A 17,808-nucleotide genomic window follows, 5' to 3' on the forward strand; every position below is an offset into this window, starting at 1 on the left:
AAAATGCAAGATTGGTGTCCAGCAGGGGTGTTTGTTTTTGATCTGGGCATTGTGGTATACACCTGCAATTCCTCACTGTGGATGATAGGGGAACTGGGGGACGGTGGGTGGCGACATGACAACCCTTCTCTGCCCAGAAGCCACACTGGGGGCAGTGAGAGGCCTGCTGGTGTTATTGCACAAGCACAAGCCAAGTAAACACCTCACAAGTACAAGGTAAGGGGGGGGGGGGGTGAGCAGGCAGCCCAGCAAACCAACCACAGGGGTCTCTGGACCCTCCCAGGCCTGGGAAGCCTCCCCTCACTCCCCTCAGCTCTTCTGGCCTCGGTGGTCCAGGACTATGTCTCCCCCACCTTTGGGACCCTTCCAAAATCCAGGCACTCAGGAAATACAGAGACTGTGACAAGGCCTTCTGCTGTGGAGACCAGCCCTGTGAGGCAGAAATTACAAAACCGCGGTGTGTGGGGAAACTAGGGAACTTTTTTTTTTTTTTTTTTTTGGTCGTGGGGCCTGAACTCGGCCTGGGCTCTGTCCCTCAGCTCTTCAGCTCAAGGCTAGTGCTCTACCACTTGAGCCACAGAGCCACTTCCAGCTTTTTCTGCTTATGTGGTGCTGAGGAATGGAACCCAGGGCCTCATGCATGCAAGGCAAGCACTCTACCACTGAGCCACCTTCCCAGCCCACTAAGGAACTTTTAGGACCACTAAAAACTCCACTCAAGGGATGCCAAGAATGGTCCTGACTAGCCCTGTGCTGCCTGTGGGGACAGAGGACTAGCCCACACGGAGTGAGATGGATACACTGGTGGTCCCTGGAGAGGGACCCCAGGTCCCACGGGAAAGGCTCCCATCAAGGCCTGGCAAGGATGCCCCCAGAGTCAGCAGATATTCAGAGAAGAGAGGACTTTTCCAAGATGCCTGGGCCCAGGCCGCTTTCGTGTTTACCACACCAGGGAGAGCCAGAGTTTCTGGGTCTTTAGGCTCCAGACAGCCCGCAGCCTGAGACCCTAGGGAGGGTCAGCCTCCCTCTGATCCTTGTTCCTGGTGTCCCTCAGTCCTCGCTCCCTCCTCCCACCCAACAGAGGCAAAAATAAGCTTTTGGGAACTGGATGCCAGGGGCTCAGGCCTGAAATCCTCACTACTACTCAGGAGGCTGAGATCTGAGGATCACAGTTCAAAGCCCGCCCAGGCAGGAAAGTCTGTGAGACTCTTATCACCAATGAACCACCAGAAAACCAGAAGGGGCGCTGTGGCTCAAGTGGTAGAGCACTCGCGTTGAGCTGAAAAGTTCACAGACAGCGCCCAGGCCCAGAGTTCAAACTCCACAACCAAAAAAAAAAAAAAAACCTTTTAGGAGGGAATTGTGGGAGAAGTTACAAGAGAAGAAGCAATGGCAGGAGCTGTCCCCAGGGACTGTGGACGGCAGGTGGCACACAAAAGGTCTCTAAGTGACTTGATGTCTGCATAGTTTTCCTCATCATCCAGATGCTGCTCCCTGACACACACCAATCTCACAGGCTTCAGTGGCGCCCCAAGATTGGAAAGAAGGGCCCACGGGCTTTCGGGTCAGGCAATGGGCAGCAGTGACATTAGAGACTGACAGTCACCTGGTAGCAGGCAGGTGACACTGCTGTGTAAAAGCAGCTCACACCTGTCATCCGAATTACTCAGGAGGCTGAGATCTGAGGATCGTGGTTCAAAGCCAGCCCGGGCAGGAGTTAAGAGTCCACAAGACTCTTCTTATCTCTAATTAGTCACCAGATTAATTCATTAATCCTAGAGCGCTTGCCTGGAGGGGAAAAGCTCCGTGACAACACCCAGGCCCTGAGTTCAAGCCCCACAACCAGAAGAATATAAAAAAAAAGCAATTGAATGATTCCTTTTCTGCACAAAGTCACTCACCCTGGCAAGAAAGCCACCAGCTAGCCTGGCAGCCAAGATTGGGCTTGAGCCAGAAGCTGCTAGAGGGGCAGGCATGTGGCAGTGGCCCCTCGGGCTGGGAGGCCCACCGCCCCTCTGCTTCAGGGCACTGGCAAGGCCACACCACAGATGGTGACATGGCTTAGTCTTTATTTTGCCTGCGTGAGCCTCGGGCCCAGGCCCCTGGACGATGACCCTCCATTTGCTGTCGCTCGGCCATCCACTGGCATGAAGAAGGGTGGAGCTCGAGACCAGTTCTGGGCTGACCAGAGCCTCGTCCAGGCTGTGGTGGAGCCTGGGGCCAGGTGTGGCATCAGCCCCCTCCTGGGTGCTGGGCTGGTGGTCGGAGGGGATCCTCTGGCATGTGGGCAGAAGTCGCCTTGCAGCCGGCCGCCACATCTCCAGTCTGCCTTGTAAGGCCCTGCCTGGGAATCGCTCACCTCCCACTGGGCACACACACCACCTCACTTCCCACCCCTGCCTCCCTAGGCCAGGATGTGGGTGTCCCTCACCCACCAAAGTCCAGGGGCTCCAACCCGTGGGACTCTTCTGGGCCCCGCCCTGGTGGGAGGGGGGCACCTTGGGAGTTGCAGCCTCCAGATTATCTTGGCCCTGCAGGCGGCACCCCTGGAGCATGCCAGGGGGCCCCCACGGTGGAAAGAGGCCCACACGCAGGAAGCTCTGTTGAGTCTGAGCGGAGGCTCCACGCAGCCCCACTGAGGACGAGGCATGAGGCTGCTCCCGCTGCTGTGCTTGGCCATGCTGGGTGAGCCCTCTCGGGGACACCTGGGAAGGGCTGCCCGAGCCTCAGGGGGTGGGCTTAGGGTGTGGGAGCGCTGGGGAGTACAGGAGAGGTCCTGAAGGCAGGGGTACAGGGGAAGGCAGGGACAGACAGGGAGGATGACACTACAGACCAGACCAGCCCCTTACTGGCCTCATTGCTGCTTCATTACTGCACCGATTTACTCATCTGAAAGATGGGCTTAGGACCCCATCTCCTGGGCTCAGCTGCGGCTCCCTCACGGGGCTCCCCTCCCCTTCCCCTCTCTTGCAGCTCCCAGCAGCTTTCCCAAAGAGGAGGCAGAAGGTGAGTAGCCCCAAGATTCTGGGGGGAGAAGGGTCCTCGGCCTCCATCTGTGATCCTTGGTGGGAGAGAGGCTGTGGATGGGATGGGGGGTGGGGAAAGGCAGCGGGCTCAACCATTCTGGAACCCAGCCTCCACCCTGCAGGGATCTGGAGAGTGAAGAAGGCAGGCTGAGCAGGTGGAAGCGGGATTTCTGGGGACAGGGGACAGTGGAAGGGCTCTGCTTCCGGCAGAGCTGTTTGGAACATAGAGGGGTGTCCTTGGGCAGGGGTGGAGGGGGGCAGGGGGGAGCAGAATCTCCCACACACACCTGTGAGCCCTGTAGGTCTGCTGGGTGGGTATGGCCCCAGACAGGTGGGGAACTCTTGGGGAGCGCCTTGACCCAGGAGGGGGGCCCCTTGGTCAGAAGGACTGCTGGGAAAAGCTAGAATCCCAGCCAGTGCAGAAGCAGCTGGAGGGCGTGGGTCTCTGTCCCAGAGTTCCCCAGGGAGGGGAACCCCTGGCCTGGCCCACTTTCAGGGCCAACTGCATCTTTCTGCTTGTTCTGCACTGTCCCCTCTCCTCCCTGCCCCCCCGCCCCCGCCATCTCCAGCCCCTGTGTCAGTCAGGGTGGAGACAGGAGACCTCCCTACCTTGTCCCTAACCTGTGCAGCCAGCTACGCAGGCCAGAGCTGGACGTGCCTCTATTCTACTTCCCATGGGACTGTTGATGTAGGTCTCACTTAGAGGAGGCACAGATTCAACCACCATTTATTTCCTCATTTGCTGGAGAGAGAAAGAGGGAAAGGGAGATGGGGAGGAAAGAGGGAGGGGAGAGGGGGAGGGGGAGGGAGATTCACACATATTTTTGGTGTTGCCCTTAAAAAAGCCGTAGCTAGTTCTCTGGAAAGTACCTGCCTCTTCTGTCAAATCAGCCCGTGACTTCTGCTCAGCCAATCAAGTCCTGCTAACTGAACACGGTGTGTGTGTGAGTGTGTGTGTGTGTGTGTGTGTGTGTGTGTGTGTGTGTGAGTGAGTGAATTTGGGGGCTTAAACACAAGATCTTAGCTTTTTCTGTTTAAGGCTAGTGCTCTACCTCTTGAGCTACACCTCCACTTCTAGTTTTTTGATGGTTAGAGATAAGAACCTCTTGAGGGCTGGGAAGGTGGCTCAGTGGTAGAGCGCTTGCCTTGCATGCCTGAGGCCCTGGGTTCGATTCCTCAGCACCACATAAGCAGAAAGAAAAAAAAAAAAGCCAGAAGTGGCACTGTGGCTCAAGTGGTAGAGCGCTAGCCTTGAGCTGAAGAGCTGAGGGACAGCGCCCAGGCCCAGAGTTCAAGCCCCATGACCGGACCCCCACCCCCCCCCCCCAAAAAAAAGAACTTCTTGAATGTACCTTCCCAGGCTGGCCTTGAACTGTGATCCTCAGATCTCAATCTCCTGGGTAGCTAGGATGACAAGGGCCTGGCAATGTCCTTTCTTTAGTAACAGACTCTCACAGAATGAGGCTCACCCTGCAACCCAGCCTCTAGGTGGCTTAGCTGCTGGCCCCAGAGGGGCCTCGGTATCACTTTATCTCGTTTTACATGTGACATCACATCATCCAAATGTTCTGACTTAGTAGCTGCATGCTAAATTAGGGAAAGACTGCCCTTGATTGATCCACTAAATCCATAAACCAAATAATGAAAACAAATCTGTATGCACACATGCGCATGCGCGCGCACACACACACACACACACACACACACACACACACACACACACACACGCACACACACGCACGCACACACACACACACACACACACACACACCTTGTTTGAATAGAGAGTAAAGGCCCTGATGCAGACTTAGGCAAATCAAGCTTCTATTCTTGGCCATTGAAATGAAAATGGGGCATTTTTTTCCTTTCTACTTTTGTACGTCTAGATCATTTCCCTTTTTGAAGGGAGCAGAAGAACTGCAAGGGGGTCCAGGAGATCCCCACTTCCCCAACATGAGTTTTCAGCCCCTGCCCCTGAGGTGCCTTTCAGCCCTAAGAAGAAGGCCTCTGTCCCAAGAGTCAAACCTAAATAATGACGGATGGAAGTGCAGTAGCTCAGGCAGCTCTAAGTCTAGCTGTAGCTCTGCTTTCTCAAACCAATGATTTTGCATGAAAAGCCTTTTTTTTTTCCCCAAAAAGATAAAGGTAATGGGGACTGGGAAGGTGGATCAATGTAGAGTGCTTGCCTCACATGCATGAGGCCCTGAGTTTGATTTCTCAGCCCCCTATAAATAGAAAAAGCCGGAAGTGGTGCTGTGGCTCAAGTGGTAGAGCGCTAGCCTTGAGCTGAAGAGCTGAGGGACAGCGCCCAGGCCCAGAGTTCAAGTCCTATGACTGACCAAAATAAAAAAAAAGAAAAAAGAAGAAGAAAAAAGAAAAAGGTAATTGTAACATCTCTGCACATCACTTTTATAATAACAATATTTTTTGTTTTTTGGGTTTTTGGGGGTTTTTTGTCGGTTGTGGGGCTTAGACTCTGGGCCTGGACGCTCTCCCTCAGCTCTTCAGCTCAAGGCTAGTGCTCTACCACTTGAGCCACAGCGCCACTTCCGGCTTTTTCTACTTATGTGGTGCTGAGGAATAGAATCCAGGGCCTCATGTATGCAAGGCAAGCGCTCTACCACTGAGCCACCTTCCCAACCCTAACAATATCTTTTTAATATTAAAAAAAAAAAAAAGCTGGGCACTGTTGGCTCACGCCTGTCATCCTAGCTACTCAGGAAGCTGAGATCTGAGGATCGCGGTTCAAAGCCAGCCCAGGCAAGAAAGTCCATGAGACTCTTATCTCCAATAAACCACCAGAAAACCAGAAGTGGAGCTGTGGCTCAAGTGATAAAGTGCTTACCTTGAGCAGAAGAGCTCAGGAACAGCACCCAGGCCCAGAGTTCAAGCCCCAAGACTGACCGAAAAACAACAAAAAAAGTATGGATTATAGCCATGGCTGAGTTGGTAGAGTACTAGCCAATGAGCAAAAGAGTCAGGTACCAAGTTTGAGTCCTGCTCTCAAACCAAAAAAGAAGAAAAGTACTCCCCTGACCCCCACCCTATCAGGGGGTACTGGTGAAGCTGTGGTGGACACTCCAATGAGACGGAGCTGGTGATCTGTGCAGGCCCAGTGAGCGGTCCTGATTGTAGATGGCCCAGCCACTCTGTGTGGCTCTCAGCCCACACCGCTGGCCTTGGGGCTGGATGGTTCTCCGTTATAGACTGCCCACTGCATCGTGGGTGTTCAGGGAGTCGCTGGCTTCCATTCAGCCGATGCCAGGAGCAGCCCCAGGGTGATAACCACAAATGCCAGCAGACACAGCAGTCCTCAGGAGCCAGCGCAGCCCACACTGAAATCCACTGTCTGTCAGGTGATGTAGCAGCCAGCTACAAGGGAGCTGTCAGATTCCCAGAGCATGTCACCTGTCACCGCGCCACGTGCCGACGCTTGCGTACTGCAGTGTACTTACCGCAGGTCGCCCAGCAGCACAGGGGAGGCCAGGGACCCCAAGGACATTTATATTTTGTCTTTTTTTTTGGGGGGGAGGTCCGGTCGTGGGGCCTGAACTCTGGGCCTGGGCGCTGTCCCTCAGCTCTTCAGCTCAAGGCTAGCGCTCTACTACCTGAGCCACAGTGCCATTTCCGGCTTTTTTCTTTTTGCTTATGTGGTGCTGAGGAATTGAACCCAGGGCCTCAGGCATGCAGGGCAAGCGCTCTACCACTGAGCCACCTTCCCAGCCCTATTTTGTCTTTTTTTTTAATGTGCTAGTATTGGCACTTGAGCTCAGGGCCTGGGTGCTCTTTGCTCCTCTTTGCTCAAGGCTAGCACTCTACCATTTGGAGCCACAGCTACACCTTCCAGTTTTTTGGTGGCTAACTGGAGATAAGAGACTCATGGACTTTCTATCCCTGAGCTGGCTTTGATCCTCAGATCTCAGCCCCTGAGTGGCTAGGATTATAGCCATGAGCCGCCTTCCCAGCCAAAACCAGCATTTTCTTAAGGGGTGTGATAAATCAACCTTCCTTTCTTTCTTTCTTTTTTTCTTTCTTTCTTTCTTTCTTTCTTTCTTTCTTTCTTTCTTTCTTTCTTTCTTTCTTTCTTTCTTTCTTTCTTCCTTCCTTCCTTCCTTCCTTCCTTCCTTCCTTCCTGCCTCCTTGCTTCCCTCCCTCCCTCCCTCCCTCCCTCCCTCTCTCCCTCCCTTCCTGGACTCTCCACCTCCTAGGTTCCACTCCAGACATCTCCATCACCTACAAAGTCCTGCAGGTCTACCCCCAAAGCCGCTGGGTGCTTATAACATGCCATGTGCTCCAGGCACCCCCGCCCATCACCTACTCCCTCCTGGCTAGACAGAACACCCTGGTGGCCAGGAGGGTGATAAACACCTACCAGCCCGCCTTCTTCAGCATCAACGTCACGCTCAAGTCCAGCCCGGACCTGCTCACCTACTCCTGCCAGGCCGTCTCCGCCTCGGGCACCCACGGGCCCAGCGCCAGGCTGCAGATGTACTGGGAGCTGTGGGCCAGTGAGTGCTGGGGCCAGCCAGAGGGGAGCAGGGGAGGCAGACAAGTGGGGAGCTCCTGGGGGATTTAGAGGGGTCCAGGGCAGGATAGTGGGAATGGAGGGCAGGCTGCCAGCCCCAAAGCTGTGCCCAGACTGGTGGCCACAAGATTCCATCCTGTCTGTGGGCTCATAAGTGAGGCTGATAAACCAGGCCCTTCTTTCTCTTTTCCTTTCCTTCCTTCCTTCCTCCCTTATTTCCTCCCTTCTTTCCTTCTTCCCTTCCTTCCCTCCCTCCTTTCCTCCTTCCCTCCCTCTTTCTCTCCCTCCCTCCTCTCTGCCAGCACTGGGGCTTGAACTCAGGACCTGGACACTGTCCTACTGTCCTTTAGCTTTCTTGCTCAAGGCTGGCATTCTACCCTTTGAGCCACACAGTTCCCATTCCACTTTTTGCTGGTTAATTGGAGGTAAGACTCCTATAAAAATTTAAAAAACAAATAAAAAAGACGTTCCTGCCTCGGCTGGCTTGGAACCACGATCCTCAGATCTCAGCCTCCTGAGCAGCTAGGATTATGGATGGGAGCCACCAGCACCTGGCTAACCCAGGCCCTTGCTGTCACTCATCTCAGTTCAATTTCTCATCCACTCATGGGGCTCTGGCTTCGTGTCTGGAGGCTCTGGGAGACTGGCCAAAGCCGGTTTCAGGACCCCTCCCCTGCCCTGTATCAGCCCCAAGTCCTGCCTTCTTCCCAGGTCCATCCCATTCCACCCTGAGTGTCTTCCTTGAGAGCCCTGGGCAATGGGGACCAGGAAATGTTGCTGGCCTGTATGGCTAGACAAAGATTAGGTGGGGCTCCCTTCCATTCTCTGCCCCTCAGCCTAAGGATGCTAGGAGAGGTCGCCAAGGGGGAGTCAGGTGGGAACCCTACAGGTGGAGCTCAGATCCCACCCACACTGGCTGTGGGGACAGGTGGGTCTCTCTTAGCCTCCATTGCTAGGCCTGAAAACGAGATAATGAGCGGAGCATCCCAGGGCACAGAGGGCATTGGGTAGGGTGGCATTTAGGAGGCGGTAGGGATGGAACCAGGTGTGGGATTGCTGCTAATACATAAGGGTTCAGAGTCTAGAATTCCACCCCGCCCCCACACTGGTCATGGGCTTACACTCAGGACCTGGGCACTGTCCCTGAGCTCTTTTGTTCAAGACAAACACTCTGCCAGTTTGAGCCACAGTGCCACTTCCGGTTTTCTGGTGGTTCATTGGAGATAAGAGTCTCATAGACTTTCCTGCCCACGCTGGCTTTGAACCATGATCTTCAGATCTCAGTCTTCTGAGTAGCTGGGATTACAGGTATGAGCTGCCAGCACCTTGCTAATATTTTTTACTTAATTGGATGCAATGGAGGCTGCCAGATACGTTTCATATAGGACATACTGTTTCTGAAAAAGTACTTGCTGCTTGTCTACAATTCAAATTTAACCAGGTGCCCTGTGTTTTTATTTTCTAAGTCTGGAAACCTGAAATATACCATACCGAAAGTGTAATTGTGTGGTCACACTGCCAGCAGGCTAGAAGCTCAGACACACAGGGTAATCCTGAGGGCTGCCTAGGGGAGGCGGCAGCAACACAAAGCCCTGGGCTCGTCTGGCATTTCAGATCAGGACGTAAGGCCTTCTAACCATGTCTGTGCCATTCCCTCCCATCCCCCTCCACTCCCCACCCCAACTACCAGAGCCAGTGTCCCAGCTGCAAGCTAACTTCTCCCTGTGGGACAGAGGGTCCGGCCCCAGGATGGAGGTGTCCTGCCAGGTGTCCTCTGGCAGTCCACCCATCACCTACCGTCTGGTCAGGAAGGACGGGAGAGTCTGCATGCAGCAGAGGCCTCTCCACGGGCAGCCTGCCAACTTCTCCTTTCAGCTGTCCCAGACATCCGGCTGGTACCATTGCCAGGCTGAGAACAGCATCAGTGCCCTGAGCAGTGCCTTCACGTTGGTGCCCCCGGGTGAGAGTGCTCTTCGGGGCTGGAAGGGGACCCGGCCTAAAGGGCCCAGGTGGCAGCCATGCCTACTAGGCCTCCTGCCTGAAGGCAGCCAGCCCAACCCAGCCTCCTTGCCGCCCTCACAGGGCAGCTGCCCCTGGGACCCACGTGCGTGCTTGTCGGCAGCCTGGTCTCCATCACGGGCATTGCTTCTGGGATGCTTGGCTGGACTAGGTAAGCCCTGTGCAGGGAAGGAATGGGAGAGTGGCTGTCTACCACCAAGAGCCTGGGGGGAGGGGATGGAGAGGAGGGGCGGGCGGCGCTTACAAGTCAGGCAGCCACCAAGGCAGTGAGAAAGGGGGACATACCAACAGGCCCACCCCAAAGATATTCATTGAGATGCACTGTTTCCTGTCCCGCGTCCCCAGGTCCCCAGCTGCTCTTCAGTGGTCATCTAGCCTCTGATGGGGGGCTCTCTCTCTCTCTCTCTCTCTCTCTCTGCTGGTCCTGGGCTTGAACTCAGAGGTTGGATGCTTTCCCTGATCTTTGCCATTTAAGCCACATGTCCACTTCTACTTTTTTGGACTTTCTGGCTGGCTTTGAACTGCGATCCTCAGATCTCAGCCTCCAGAGCAGCTAGGATGACAGGCGTGAGCGGCCTGTGCCTAGGTTTGCTTGTTTTCAGGCTGGTAGTCTATCACTTGTGTCCCAGCTCTGCTTCTAGCTTTTTGGTGACTAATTGGAGATAGGAGTCTCATAAACTTTCCCACCCAGGGGTTCTTCACCTCTAGCCTTACATCTCAGCCTGTGGTGTAGCTACTATTACAGACATGCGCTAACAAGGCCCAGCTTTTTCCATGTTTCCTGTGGGTCCTCTGCGACCTGGGCGGGCCAGGACCGGCCTCATTGGTCAGCCTCTCCCAGGTGGCACAGGAAGCAGGGGCGGGACTTCCTGTGAAGTCTCTTTCCCATGGCCAGCACTTCCTGGCTGGGTGAAGTGGCAGGGCCAGCCTCTGCCTGCTGCCTGCTGCCCCGGGGCCATGCTTCTGCCTCCTGGAACTTCCCATGTGAGGCACCTCACTGTTCTCTCCTGTAAAGTGGGGTTCAGAGACCTGGCTGCCACCGACCCTGCGACCAGGGACCAGTGTTTGGCCCCTCAGGGATTCAGCACCCCACTTCGTTTAGTGGGATGAGTAAGCCTCCTGTCTTCCTGCCCAGGATACAGAGGCTCTTGACACCATAAAACCCCAGGAGGCCTCGGCAGAAGGTGAAAGAGAGGTGTGCTGCCGGACCCAGAGCATCTGCTACTTTGTCATCAAGATGGGGACCAGAAGACGAGGCCAGAGTCCCTTAGGAAGAAGCCGGCCTTGGGGGTGGAGGGGGCTTGGTGTTGGTCTGAAGACACAGAACAGCAAGTAAGTGCTGTGTGCAGCTCAGAGACGCACCAGAGGTAATAAAATTGGACTGCATGTGGGGTCCGCACTGGTGGCCCTGTGGTGACAGGTTCATTTGCTCCATTCCAGACTTTCGCTGTCTTTGTGTATCCCATCACATCGTGTTGTATATCTTTATTATACATAATAAAAGCATTGAGAAGAAGAAGAATCGCAAAAATAAGCATAAAAATGAAATACAATCTGAATAAAGGCAGGCTTGTCGGTTTACACCTGTAATTTCACTACTCAGGAGCTATGGCAGGAAGACTGAGAATAGGAAGCCAGCTTGGGCTACAGAGCAAGACCCTGGCTAAAAACAAATAAAAAGAAAGGAAGGGGAGCTGGGAAGTGGTAGAGCGCTTGCCTCACATGCATGAAGCCCTGGGTTCCATCCCTCAGCACCACATACACAGAAAGAGCCCGAAGTGGTGCTGTGGCTCAAGTGGTAGAGTGCTAGCCTTGAGCAAAAGAAGCTCAGGGACAGCACCCAGGCCCTAGGACTGGCAAAAAAGGGAGGGAAGGGAAGAGGAGGGGAAGGGAGAAGGAGAATGTGAGGGTTGAAGAAAGGAGGGAAGGGGGAAGGGAAAGGCCTGCCAGTTTCCTTAGACCCTGGGGGAGTTCAGCACACTTAAATGTTGCCATAAGAATTTTAGGGGATGGATAGAAAGGAAGGGGGCCTGTGCTCACCTCCAGTGGCTCCTCATCACCCATCAATGTGGGGGGGGGGGGTCAGGGGATGGACTGTCAGAAGGACCAGCCCCCCTCCCTCCCCCTTGTGGTGGCTCTGTCCTCTGGCTGTACTCACACCACCAGCTCCCCTCCTGCGTACTGCCCTCCTCATCCCTTACCTCCCTTAGCACATCCTTCCTGGAGCCTGTACATGGTCCCTGGAGTTCCCCTCCCCCTGCCTGTCTCACACAGCCTAGCACCAGTGTCCCTTTCCAGGTATACCTTTTTGTTGTTGTTGTCATGAATTCTGGGCCTGGGCGCTGTCCCTCAGTTCTTCAGCTCAAAGCTAGTGCTCTACCACTTGAGCCACAGCGTCACTTCCGGTTTTCTGGTGGTTCCTTGGAGATAAGTCTCACAGACTTTCCTGCCCGGGCTGGCTTTGAACTGTGATCCTCAGATCTCAGCCTCCTGAGTAGCTAGGATTATAGGTGTGAGCCACTGGCACGGGCTTTTTTTTTTTTTTTTGTAGGTCATAAAGCTTGAACTCTCATGGCCTGGGCACTGCCCCTGAGTTCTTTTAGCTCAAGGCTAGCACTTTGAGCCATAGCTCCACTTCTGTTTTTCTGGTGGTTGATTGGAGACAGTCTCTCAGCTGGATGCTGATGGCTCATGCCTGTAATCCTAGCTATTCAGGAGGCTGAGATCATCTGAGGATTTCGGTTCAAAGCCAGCCTGGGCAGGAAAGTCCAGGAAACTTATCTCCAATAAACCACCAGAAAACCGGAAGTAGTACTGTGGCTCAAGTGGTAGAGCGCTCGCCTTGAGCTGAAGAGCACAGGGACAGAGCCCAGGCCCAGAGTTCAAGCCCCATGACCGACAAAAATAAAAGTCTCTCAAACCTGCCAGGGCTGGCTCTGAACCTCGATCCTCAGATCTCAGCCTCTTGAGTAGTTAGGACTATAGGAGTGAGCCTTTCTTCTTTTTTAGGTGAACTGAATTCAACTCTACCTCTGCTGTCACTGTGGGATTAGGAGCCTGCATTCTGTTTGCCCAGGATCTTGGTACCTGGCAGTGTGAGTCCTTCACAGCCTTGGGCCTTGGCCCAGGGAAGTAAGAATGGGAAGGGGTGCGGGGCCTGGAAGGGGCTTCCTGGGTTGTTGTTGTTGTTATTGCTATTATTTGTGGTGTTGGTGGAACCCCGAGTCTTGCACATGCCAGGCACCCCTAGGCCTTAGGCTGGGGAACTGAGTGGGGTGGGGGATGGGGTGCTACTAAGCCTGGGCCTGGGCAGGTGGGGGCCGAAGCCGGCCTGCAGCAGGTTTCCGGGAGGAGGGCAGCTCAGGCAGGGCCCCAGCTGCTCCCCGGAGGACTCTGACCCTTTCCGGCGGCGCGGCGGCGGGCCAGCGAAGCGGGGGGAGGAAGTGTGCGGCGGGCGGCCGGCAGCCCCGGCGGCCGCACCCCGTCCCCGCCGCGCCCCGCGCAGGCCCCTAGGCCCGCCGCCGCCGCCGCCGCCGCCGCCGCCGCCGCCGCCGAGGGCGGCACTTTGCCCCCGGTCCCTGGCGGGCGCCGGCCACGCCCCGTGGGCGGGGCTCGGGCGGGAGGGCGGGGCCGCCCGGCGGGTTCCCGGCGCTCGGCGGCTCGGCGGCGGCGGCGGCGGCGGCGGCGGCGACATGGAGAGCGGGGCCTACGGCGCGGCCAAGGCCGGCGGCTCCTTCGACCTGCGGAGCTTCCTGACCAAGCCGCAGGTGGTGGCGCGCGCGCTGTGCATGGTAAGCCGGGCCCCGCCGCCGCCGCCGCGCCAGCCCCGCCGCCCGCCGGCCCGGCCGCGACAGGTGGCGGCGGCCGCGCGTCCGGGGCCTGCGGCGCGCGTGGGGCCGGCGTCCCGGGGCCAGGCCCCGCCCCCGCGGCCGGGCGCGCGGCCCTCCCGCTCCCGGGCCCCCGGCCCCGCGGCCCTCCCGCTCCCGGGCCCCCGGCCCTCCCGCTCCCGGGCCCCCGGCCCCGCGGCCCTCCCGCTCCCGGGCCCCCGGCCCCGCGGCCCTCCCGCTCCCGGGCCCCCGGCCCCGCGGCCCTCCCGCTCCCGGGCCCCCGGCCCCGCGGCCCTCCCGCCCCCGGCCCCGCGGTCCTCCTCCCCCGGGCCATTTGGTTCTCCCCCACCTCCCGCCCCGCGGTCCTCCTACGGGCCATTTGGTCCACCTCCCCCAGCCCGCGGTCCACCTCCCCCGGGTCATTTGGTCCTCCTCCCCCGGGTCATTTGGTCCTCCTCCCCCGGGCCATTTGGTCCTCCTTCCCTGGCCCGCCACCCAGGGGAGGGGCTGGGGAAGTTTCTGAGCAGGTGGCTGACCACCTCCCCCCCCACTCACCTGGAGGGGGCCTCCTGAGGCCACGTGGGGGGGTCACCCACGGAGGGCACAGAGGGGTCACCCACGAGGGGCATAGGCCTCCTTCCCTTCCAGGAGCAGGCCGCAGCTGCGGTCCACCTCACCCGAGGCCAGGTGACCCCGGGCTGGACCACCCTGGTGGGCCCTCACCATTGGCTCTGGTGCCAGGCCTGGGGGGGGGGGGTGGTCCATGTCATCGGATAAGCAGCTGAAAGCTGGACAAGTTTTGGTGCCCAGCCGGGTGGTGGGCCTTCGCTCCAGCGGGTACCCGCTGCCCCCTGGCCCTGCCCGGCCCAAGGAGCAGATGATACAGATGCCCTGTGGGACAGGGTGGTAGTGCCAGGGGCTCTGCCCAGCAGTCAGGCTGCTGTCCGCCTGGAGTTCCGGCTTCCGCGCAGCTGGGGGTGGGGCCTGTGACTGCCAGTTCCAGAGCCCGGGTGAGAGCGGGCAGGGCAGGGCAGGGCCTGGCCCCAGGGTAACAGCTGCCCCCAGCCTCACCCATGCCTTTTTTTTTTGGGGGGGGGTGAGTGGCCTTGTAGACCCAGGAGCAAGCGAGGTGACATATCATGGAGTTCCTCTAGGGAGTTGAGCCGGTGAACTCCCCACCCTCCTCCTCGTTCCTCAATGGTCTCTTGAGTGCAGGGCTCTCTGAAGTGTCTGGCTCAGACAGGACCTGCATGTGGCCCAGAGACACACTGGAAATCCCTGGGAGGGAATAGGATAACAGAAGAAAGCAGAACAGTTGTAGAAGCAGGCTGCCAGCCTGGACCAGAGGATTGGCGGGGGCCTGGAGCGGCAGAGCCCTGGGTCCTGGCGTGGCTTGCCAGAGGTGTTGAGAGAACTAGAGGGTGGAAGGTGAGGACGGGGTTGGCCGATGGCCCTTCCTCTCCCTGGTGCTGTGACATCAGCTCTGTGGGCAGGCCACCCGGATGGAAGCAGCAGTCCCCTCCCGGAGATCCCCTGGTGGGCTCATTCCAATTCTCCCCAGCCCAGGAATCCCCAGGGTCCCCGGGAGTGAGAGACTGTGGTCAGGCAGTGCCCAGGAAACAGTCTGCTCATCACCAACTCCAGGAAGCCCCAAAGGGGTAAGAGTGCCGGTCTCAGAAGGGAACAGCAACCAGGCATGGTGGCACACATGTGTAATCCCAGATCTTAGAAAGATCTCAGTTCCAGGACAGTTTGAGTTACCAACACCCTATCCCCTCCCCCCCCCCCACAAAAAAATTAAGAGCCAGGTGCCTATGGCTCATGCCTGTAAAACCTAGCTATTCAGGGGGCTGAGATCTCAGGCTCTGGTTCAAAGCCAGTCCATGCAGCAAAGTCTGTGAGACTCTTATCTCTGGTTAACTACCCAAAAGCCACAAGTAGAGCTTTGGCTAACTGGTAAGAGCCCCAGCTTTGAGTAATGAAGCTCAGAGACATTGCCCAGGCCCTAAGTTCAAACCACAGTACCAGCAACAAAATAAGGGAAGGGGACAGGCCAGTGTTCCTACACACTGCCAGGGTCCCTGGTGACAATCCTGGGATGGGTTTGTGTGGGCTGTGCCCGTGGGGGTCAGGCTGCCCACCCCCTGCACCCTGCTCTCCTTCAGATATTCGCCCTGATTGTGTTCTCCTGCATCTTCGGTGAAGGATACAGCAACACCTCTGAGTCTTCCCAGTTGTACTGCGTGTTCAATCAAAACGAGGATGCCTGCCGCTACGGCTGTGCCATCGGGGTGCTGGCCTTCCTGGCGTCAGCCTTCTTTTTTGTGGTCGATATCTACTTCCCCCAGATCAGCAATGCCACCGACCGCAAGTACCTGGTCATTGGTGACCTCCTCTTCTCAGGTACCTGGCCCCGCCCCTTGGCTCCTGGGAGAGCAGTTAGTGCGGGCTGGCAGTGGAGGGCCCTGGAGCTCTCGGGAGGGTTAGAGAACTGAGGCCATGATATACCATGATGGCACAGAAACCCAATGGTCTTGGGGCACCAATGTGGGGCTCTGGCCTCCTGATGGGGTGCCCCCCAGAATCCTTCCCCTTAGCCCACTTCTGCTTCAGCTGCTCCCACATCCGGGGGCTCTGGGAGACCCCTGTGCCTCTGTGGAGCCGACCTCTCTGTCTTCTCCCCAGCTCTCTGGACCTTCCTGTGGTTTGTGGGTTTTTGCTTCCTTACGAACCAATGGTCAGCCACCAAACTTGAACATGTGCTGGTGGGAGCTGACTCAGCCCGGGCCGCCATCACCTTCAGCTTCTTCTCCATCTTCTCCTGGGTGAGTGGACTTGGGCAGGCGGGCTGTGGTCTCTGGCGTGGTAGCTGCCTAGCAAGGGCAGAGATCCTCCCCCCATCCCTAGCACTGCCAATAGATAAAAGTAGAAAAGACAAGCCTGAGGGAATGCGCTGCTGCCCCCTCACCCTGCCACACCTGGGGTCTCCATGCAGGGTGTGCTGGCCTCCCTGGCCTACCAGCGCTACAAGGCCGGAGTGGAGGACTTCATCCAGAACTACGTGGACCCCACTCCAGACCCCAACACGGCCTACACCTCCTACCCTGGCGCGTCTGTGGACAACTACCAGCAGCCGCCCTTCACCCAGAATGCGGAGACCACCGAGGGCTACCAGCCGCCCCCTGTGTACTGAGTGGCCTGGGGGAGGGGGCGGCTGGGGCCAGGCTCCCCTCTGCCCCCCACCTGTCAAGGCCGACTGGCTGGACAGCACATCTCCCCGCAGCCCACCCCAAGTGCCTGTGCCCCAGCGCCATCTGCGCAAAGCGCTGGTTAGGAAAGAAAGGGTTTTTTAGCTAGACATTTCCTCACTGCTTTTTATTTTATTTGTGGTGCTGGGGTTGGGCCCAGAGCCTTGCGTCCGCTATGTAAGTACTGTTACTGAGCTATGTCCCAGCCCCCTTACTGTCAGTGCCCCCCCTCCCCCAGCAGCCTGAGGCCGACAGCGCCTAGCGCAGCTCACAGCCACTGCAGCCTCCAGCCCCGGGGCTGGGGAATCTCCTTTTGGATTTTCTACCAAAGAAGGGGGCGGGGTCCTCACACCTGCCTCTCTGGGGTGCTGGGCTCAGGAACCCCCTCCTTACTCAGGTTTGCCACCCCAGGCCCCCGTGGCCGTCTCCACCCTGTGGCTGGGCCTTGTGCCCACTCATTTATCCTCTGGCGTCACCACTGTGCCAATTGTCCCCAGGCCACCTTGACAGGCGCGGTGGCACTGGTGCCCACCCCAGGGGCCACCAGACGCGCTTCCTTCCTGCTCCACGCCTGGTGGCAGGCAGGGGCTTTGCCTGATAACACCCAGCTTTATGTAAATATTCCGCAAGTGTGGGAAGGGCAGGAGTCCCGCACTGCTCGAATGTACGAAGCTTTGGGGGAGACAGCCCTCCATTGTTATACTGGTTCAGAGGTGAATAAATGTTCTCATTCAGCTGCCAAGGTCCTTGGTTGGGCCTCAGTCTGGGGGTAGGACTGGATTCAGGGGGGGCTTGTAGGTGCTAGGTGCTCTGCCATGGAGTTCTGACCTCAGCCTGGAACTTGCCTTCTGAAAAACCCCTTCTGTATACCTAGAGCACCCTTCAGCCTGGGGTCTCGGCCCTTACTGCCTTCCACTAGCATCCCAAAATAGCCACTGTGCTCAGCTTGTAAACAAGACAGATTTTTCTGGACTGCCTTGCCAGGGACCTGTGACTGCCTTTCTAGAATTAGAGGGGCTGGCCCCCTGAGTGCCTTTCTTCATAACCCTTTCCTTCTCAGCTGTCAGCAGAGTGAAGGGCACCATGGGAGGGGTGACTGGGTCCCAGGACACCCTATTAAATAACCCTGGGAGAATGGGCCTGATTCTAACAGAAAGCCAGGC

At 57.3% G+C, this 17,808-nt stretch overlaps 2 protein-coding genes across 3 annotated transcripts; both read left to right on the forward strand.

Moving 5' to 3' along the window:
• Positions 1 to 2,648: 2,648 nt before the first annotated feature.
• CUNH17orf99 (chromosome unknown C17orf99 homolog) lies at positions 2,649 to 11,099 on the forward strand. The gene is made up of 6 exons (XM_042667184.1): positions 2,649 to 2,685; positions 2,974 to 3,006; positions 6,260 to 6,382; positions 7,235 to 7,534; positions 9,242 to 9,721; positions 10,706 to 11,099. The coding sequence occupies exons 1-6, from the start codon at positions 2,649 to 2,651 to the stop codon at positions 10,720 to 10,722; spliced, it is 990 nt and encodes a 329-aa protein (XP_042523118.1). The 3' UTR covers positions 10,723 to 11,099.
• Positions 11,100 to 13,226: 2,127 nt separating this feature from the next.
• On the forward strand, positions 13,227 to 17,387 carry Syngr2 (synaptogyrin 2). 2 transcript variants are annotated; one of them, XM_042667141.1, is made up of 4 exons: positions 13,227 to 13,361; positions 15,563 to 15,800; positions 16,083 to 16,222; positions 16,393 to 16,755. In XM_042667141.1, the coding sequence occupies exons 1-4, from the start codon at positions 13,263 to 13,265 to the stop codon at positions 16,588 to 16,590; spliced, it is 675 nt and encodes a 224-aa protein (XP_042523075.1). In that variant the 5' UTR covers positions 13,227 to 13,262; the 3' UTR covers positions 16,591 to 16,755. The 2 variants fall into 2 exon arrangements, with proteins under 2 accessions (XP_042523075.1, XP_042523076.1); XM_042667142.1 differs by lacking the exon at positions 16,083 to 16,222 and having other exon boundaries at positions 16,393 to 17,387.
• Positions 17,388 to 17,808: the final 421 nt, after the last annotated feature.

Source organism: Dipodomys spectabilis, unplaced genomic scaffold (assembly GCF_019054845.1).
Source record: "Dipodomys spectabilis isolate Male_0828 unplaced genomic scaffold, ASM1905484v1 ptg000379l, whole genome shotgun sequence".
Lineage (NCBI taxonomy): Eukaryota > Metazoa > Chordata > Mammalia > Rodentia > Heteromyidae > Dipodomys > Dipodomys spectabilis.